The 7,236-nt window shown below is 46.4% G+C and overlaps 1 protein-coding gene across 2 annotated transcripts in view; it reads left to right on the forward strand.

Annotated features, from left to right (window-relative positions):
• Positions 1-204: 204 nt before the first annotated feature.
• Positions 205-7,236, forward strand: part of LOC126490704 (uncharacterized) — a 19,773-nt gene continuing 12,741 nt past the window's right edge. For both annotated transcript variants that reach the window (XR_007589226.1, XM_050125825.1), the window contains exon 1: positions 205-2,618. Coding sequence is in view for 1 of the 2 variants with exons in the window: in XM_050125825.1 (XP_049981782.1) it covers positions 849-2,570 (1,722 nt within the window). In the remaining variant the exon portion in view is untranslated. The remainder of the gene's footprint in view (positions 2,619-7,236) is intronic.

Here is a 7,236-nt window from a genome sequence, read left to right on the forward strand (position 1 = left end):
AGACTTGAGTCAAGCCCCTTTTTCCTAAGAGAGCCTAAACGTTAGTCAAAATATCACTTCAGCTTACTTTCACCCCTTATACAAACAGTCTGGAATGCAAGTCCTGGACTCTGGTCTCTGGTCTCCATCTTTGAAGGCCCCGCCCCTGTGCCCACCAAACCTTGAACACCCCCACCCCACTCCCACACACCCGTGAACACAGGAATCCCATTAAACCTGGATATCCTTTAATTTGGCTCGTTGTCATTTGGCTTGACTGGGATTTTTGGCGTCGGCAGAGAGCTCGCGTTAGGAAAAATTCCTAACAGTCTTCCCCCAGCCCGACCGCTACAGCAGACGGGAGAAACTGGAGCGATGGGGTCTACTAGGTCTTGGATGAGTACATCAGCAGTTGCTAGGTAAGATGGGGATTCAGAGGTAACACCAGACCCTAACCTAGCCACGCCTCAGGTGAAGGAAAACCAGGAACACCTGACTGCACCTGTGGCCAAGATTCATTCCAGCTGTTTTAGGGAAGTTACACTTTCAAAGAGTCCTCGTGGTTCGCGCCCCCACAAACTCTCACCCTCCCTCGAGAAGATTCTCGCCTTATGTTTCGCTCACTTAAAGCCATAGTGGTCAGACACTGGGACAGCCAGCGAGAGTGGCGAGCACTGCTCAAGCGCAAGTCAGCGGGTCCTAGTGCGCACGCGCAGTTCTCTGGGCGGCCTCTTGCTTCAGCTCTCGCAGGGCAAGGCACCGCATAACGTCCGGCTCCGCCCCTTGAGTTGCCATGGAGACCCAGCGGCCAAAGCCCGCCCGGGACAGCGCCCTGGGCCTGGTGGCCTCTTGAGGGCTTTGCCTGGGAGATGTTGCGCCTCACAGAGCTTTCCGGAAAGAGCGCGGACTCGGCGGAGATGCGGTCCGGGGCCCTGGGCCACTGCAGGCACTTCTTTTGGCTGGGCGTCGCCTTCGATACGGTGGGTGTGGCAGTGCTGTTCACTGGCGTCTTCGCCAACCTGTTTTTCTACGACATGCTGCTCTATCTGGGTTCCATCATCATCTTCGTCAGTCTCTTGTGGTGGATCTTCTGGTACACCGGCAATATCGAGGCGCTCCCGGAAGACCCCTTGAGGAGGACTTCGCCTCGCGCGGGAGAGGTCGGTATGCACCGCAGCGGTAGCCGTCGTTTCTCACTGACCATCAGGAGCGTCTCCAACACCTTCCGGCGGATCCGCCGGCGGCGGCGGCGGCGGCTCCTCCCGAGGGTCCTCCAGATGATGAGTAGCTTCAGCTCGACCGACCTGGGCCAGCTGGAAGGGAACAGCGATGCCGGGACCGAAGTTGGCAGAACTTCGTTCCATCCGGCGAAGCCTGTGTCCATTCTAAACAAGCTACAGCTTTGCTCAATCCAGGCCTCTAAGAGCCTGCCTCTGGTCCCTTTGCAACATCCTCTCACCATTTGTACTTCTAGGAGTCAGCCTGTCTTTTCAGTGACCTCGCAGTGCTACCCTCTGGTGTCTGGAGCTTCTGGCAGCTACTCCCAGATGGCTTTGTCCTCTGACAGTCAGGTGCCTGTGGACCTTGACCCTCAGGGGCGATCTAAGATCAGTGTGGCTTCTCGGATCTACCCTGTGCAACGGGTAGACAGTCAGAGCCACCTCCTGGTGCCCGTGCCCTCTGAAAGTTCCCCTGTGGTACCCGTGACCTCTCAGAGCCAAGTGCAGGACTCTGTGTCCTCAGGCAGCTATATGACTGTGGACCTTGACCCTCAGGGGCGATCTAAGATCAGTGTGGCTTCTCGGATCTACCCTGTGCAACGGGTAGACAGTCAGAGCCACCTCCTGGTGCCCGTGCCCTCTGAAAGTTCCCCTCTGGTACCAGTGACCTCTCAGAGCCAAGTGCAGGACTCTGTGTCCTCAGGCAGCTATATGACTGTGGACCTTGACCCTCAGGGGCGATCTAAGATCAGTGTGGCTTCTCGGATCTACCCTGTGCAACGGGTAGACAGTCAGAGCCACCTCCTGGTGCCTGTGCCCTCTGAAAGTTCCCCTCTGGTACCAGTGACCTCTCAGAGCCAAGTGCAGGACTCTGTGTCCTCAGGCAGCTATATGACTGTGGACCTTGACCCTCAGGGGCGATCTAAGATCAGTGTGGCCTCTCGGATCTACCCTGTGCAACGGGTAGACAGTCAGAGCCACCTCCTGGTGCCCGTGCCCTCTGAAAGTTCCCTTGTGGTACCAGTGACCTCTCAGAGCCAAAACCCGGGCTCTGTAGCCAAAGAAGGCCAGCTCCAGAATCTTCCTTCTGCCTCTCAAACTTCTGAGAGCCATACTTTGGGCATGGAAGTTCCTGTGGTGCCACTTGGGTTTGCCCAGACTTCTCAAAGTCGTTCTTCACATGTCCAGGAGGTTACTAAGAACTCAAGTGCTAAAGCTTCTGAGACTCTCCCAGCAATCAGCCAGAAACTAGCTGAGGAACAACTTGACCCTTCATTGTTTGTCTCTGAGGTCACACATTCAGACAGGCAGTGTGACCCTACTGGCAACCTTCCAGCCACCAGTGGAGTGAGAAAAAGTCACCCTTTCTAATAGGAAGCAGACCTCAGCCATCTGAATGTCTATTAAGGCCTTTGCCAAGTAAGTGCCTTGGAGGAAAACTTACCTACATTACCCTTTTTATTGCCACTGTCCTGGTAGCTTCTCAACTCTTATAATTAGAAAAAAGTGGCCTTGGACTTCAGAGATAAGTCACTTTGAGAGTTGGTAGGCTTTTAAAACTAGTTCTCAGGTTTTGACTACTTTATCAGACAATAAAATGTTGTTTTGTTTAAGGTTAGAGGAAAGGCCAGAGGTGTGTTCTTTAGGAAGAGGGAGGTGGAGAATGGGATTCTGCAAGACTGGTCCTGGAAGAAGACAACTTTAGTTTGCACAGGGACATGGCATTAAATGACACTGAATCTTAGGAAGAGAGTTAATCTTTTTCAATTCTTTTGGTTTTTGCCAAAGAGGCTATATTTTGTTGGGAGACAATGCTCTTTAATACTCCTCTAAAGCTTCAGTAGGCTAAAACTAAACTCAGCTAGAATTTAATAAACTTTGCAAAGATTACAAAGATTAAAAACCCTATCTCAAAAACAAAACAAACTTTTGTTTTTTCTTGTTATTTTTCAAGACAAGGTTTCTCCGTGTAGCCCTTGCTGTCCTGGAAGTCACACTTTAAGACCAAGTTTGCCTCAAACTCAGAGATCCTCTGCCTCCTGAATGCTGAGATTAAAGGCATGGGCCACCGTGCTCTGTGAAAATAGATTAAATAAATAAATAAATAAATAAATAAATAAATAAATAAATAAAATAAATCTTAAGCAAGACATAGTGCAAACAACTTAGTTGTTGGTTGTTTTTTGTTTGTTTTTGATACAGGTTTTCTTATGTAACAGCTCTGGCTGTTCTGAAACTCAGTTTGTAGAACAAGCTAACCTGGGAATAAAGGCATGCACCACCACCGTCCAGTTAGTTCACACAAGTTTAATGGAAGACAGGCAGATCTCTGTGTGTTTGAAGTCAGCCTAGTTCACATACCAAATTCCACAAAAGCTAGGGCTACGTGGAGAGACCAGGTCTACTCATCTCTTTTTTTTAAAAAATGATTTATTTTAATTTTATTATGTTCGTTGGTGTGAAGGTGTCAGATCTCGTGGAACTGCATTTTCAGACAGTTGTGAGCTGCCATGTGGGTGCTGGGAATCGAACCTGGGTCCTCTGAAAGAGCAGTCAGCCCCGAGAGACCAGGTTGAAAGAAAGAAAGAAAGAAAGGGCCCATTAATTCCAGCACTTGGGGGCAGAAGCAGGCAGATCTTTGTGAGTTCAAGGCCAGCCCGGTCTACAAGAGCTAGTTCCAGGACAGGCTCCAAAGCTACAGAGAAACCCTCTCTCGGGAAAAAAAGGGGGGGGGGAGAAAGAAAGAAAAAGAGGGAGAGAGAAAAGAGAAACACAGGGTTTTGGATTTAGTAGCTAAACCAGTTTAATGCATGCATGCATACATATACACAATGCTGGCTTAGGCTTCTGCACACCTGTAATTTTAACACATAGGAGGTCATCATCGGCATATAGTGAGTTTGAGGCTAGCATGGGCTACATGAGACCCTATATGTCTGAATATGGGTAGTGCATGGGAGTGTATGTGCCAGCTGAAGCCAGAGGCACCACATCTTCTGGAGCTGGAATTAGCAAACAGTTGTGAACCATCTGATAAAGGTGCCAGGAACTGGATTTGAGTCCTCTGGAAGAGCAGCCAGTGATTTTAAGCAATATGCTCTCTCTCAGGGACTTTTTTTTTTTTTTTTAAAGACAGAATTTCAGGTAGCTCAGGCTGGTCTCAAGTTATGTATTTAGCCAAGGATGACCTTCAACTTCTGATCCTTTGGCCTAAATCTACCTGATGCTGGGGTTCTAGGTATCACCACCCCAGGTTTGTGAAGTGCTGGGGATGGAACCCAGGGCTTTCTGCATTCTGGGTGAGCAGTCTACTGAGACCCAAGTCCAGCACACCACATCTAGCTGCTTTGCAGAATCTTTAGCAGGGTTGAGCTGTGTTTGTTGTTTGCAGTTCTACTTGGGTCTGTCTGTAAAGTAATGGGAATAGGCAAATAATTGAGATAAATTTCTAAGGTTCTCTCCATTTAATTATAAGCCCAAAGTAGACCTTTTAAGTGTTAGCAACAGTTCCTAACCAAGTAGAGGCTCCATCAGTGTTCATCTTGCAAAGTACTTTCAGGTGTTTCTTATAGAGATGGCATCATGTGGAATTACTGTTTACTATAATAGCCAATCTATGCATGTTATTAGCAAGGTAGGTACGTCTCTAAAACAGAAATATATGTGTTTTTCCCCACAGAGGTCAGGGTAGTAGATATTTTTGATTTTATGAGTCAAAAGAAAGAAATCAAAGCTGTAAGTATCCTGGTGTGGTGATACATGCCTTTAGTCCCATAACCTTAGAAGTAGAACTCTACAAATGTGCCAGCCTGGGTATCCATGGCTACATAGTGAGACTGTCTTTAAAATGCTGTGAGTCTACTTGTGCAACCACCCTACTCTGTCTGTAGCTCCTTTGGCTCCAGTGACCTCATCTGGAATCATTGACTTAACCAAGAACAAGTGATATAGGGAGAGGGGACTTGGTAGAGCAGATCTACAGCCAACACCATCTTTTCACTCTGCCCTAGGGACACCCTGATGTCGTCCACTATTCTCTCAGAATACAGAGCCTTCTCAGTTTGCTGGTCCAAGATGATGCAATTTGCTAAGCTTCTGACTCTTAGATGGAGAATCCACCTTTCAGGACCTGGTATTTGCCAACAATAGGGTTCATGTTGTATGGCAATATCTAGGTTCCCGGGAAGGCCACTAGTCAAAAGAGGCAGGCCCTGGGAATGCTTATCTGGGAAGTGATTCGCTAACTTGGTTTTTGAGACTCACCTTGAGACTCTATGATGGTATAAAGCTGGGATATGGAAGGTGCCCCTCAGTACCTAGTATGTAGAGAGCAGAGATGCAGTGAAGCACCCAACAGTGTACAGAATAGCTTGTGTGATACACAACTGTCTGACCCACAGTGTCAAAAGGATGAACCCAAGAAGCTCAAGTCTGTGTTACTGAAACTGTATATTAGTGTGTGGAGGCTCTCTGCTGTAATCAGTCTGCACACTTGGAAAGGTGAGGTAAGGGAATTGAGAGCTGGAGACTATCCTGGGCTATAAAGAGAGACTATAGCTCAAAAAACAATAAAACTAGGCTGGAGAGATGGCTCAGAGGTTAAGTGCACTGTCTGCTCTTCCAGAGGTCCTGAGTTCAGTTCCCAACAACCACATGGTGGCTCACAACCATCTATGATGAAATCTGGTGCCCTCTTCTGGTGTGCAGGCATACATGCAGGCAGAATGCTATAAATCAATAAATCTTAACAATAACATTTAAATTGCCATTTTCATAAGCTTTTATTTTTTTGTTTGCTATTTATACTTTCTGAGTGGCCTGGAACTTACTATGAAGTCCAGGCTGGGCTAGACTTTGCAGCATCCTTCCTGTATCTACCTCCTGAGTGCTGGTGTTATAGGTATGTGTTACAATGCCTGGCTTTCAGGACATTTTAAAAAAGATGGGTCTTGGGTAGGCAAGAGTGTTCATTGGTGGCAACACTTAGCACCAAGTCTGATGACCTGAGTTCTATCCCAGTACCCATTAGAGAGAACCAACTCCTGAAGGTTGTTTTTTGGCCACCATACATATACCCTGGCATGTATATCCTCAAATATATATATATACACATATATATATATATATTTAAGCCATAAATGAGTAACTAACTTGAGACCCTTAGGTTACTTCTTATGTTCCTTATTGAATAAGCATACATGAATTTATTAATAATAATAGCTATTGGGTGTTTATAATACAATAGGAGTGACTCAAGGGAGTTGGATACTGTTGTTATCTCCACTTAAAGGATGAGTTTGACACTGAGAGATTAAATAAATTTTCCAAAATCATACAAATACAGGTGCTGGAATTGATATATCATATATTTTTAAAAAATATTTATTTATTTATTATGTATACAATATTCTGTCTGTGTGTATGCCTGCAGGCCAGAAGAGGGCACCAGACTTCATTCCAGATGGTTGTGAGTCACCATGTGGTTGCCGGGAATTGAACTCAGGACCTTTGGAAGAGCAGACAATGCTCTTAACCACTGAGCCATCTCTCCAGCCCCCGATATATCATATTTTATATGGATATATGACAAAATATTCTTCCATATCAAAGTTATTATTCAAGTAGGTGTTCATAACTATAAGCTCAGCACTCTGAAGGTGGAGGTAGGAGGATCAGGAGTTCAAGGCCATCTTCAAACACAAAGTGAGTTTGAGGCCAGCTAGAGTTACATGAGACCCTGCCAATATTATTAAGGCGCCTTTTTTTTTTTTTTTTGGTTTTTCGAGACAGGGTTTCTCTGTGGCTTTGGAGCCTGTCCTGGCACTAGCTCTGTAGACCAGGCTGGTCTCGAACTCACAGAGATCCACCTGCCTCTGCCTCCCGAGTGCTGGGATATTAAGGAGCCTTTTGACACAAATCATCATCATCTTCTTCTTCTTCTTCTTCTTCTTCTTCTTCTTCTTCTTCTTCTTCTTCTTCTTCTTCTTCTTCTTCTTCTTCTTCTCCTTCTCCTTCTCCTTCTCCTTCTCCTTCTCCT

Source organism: Alexandromys fortis, unplaced genomic scaffold (assembly GCF_014885135.2).
Source record: "Alexandromys fortis isolate MF-2015 unplaced genomic scaffold, M_Fortis_MF-2015_v1.1 scaffold_238, whole genome shotgun sequence".
NCBI classification, from domain to species: domain Eukaryota; kingdom Metazoa; phylum Chordata; class Mammalia; order Rodentia; family Cricetidae; genus Alexandromys; species Alexandromys fortis.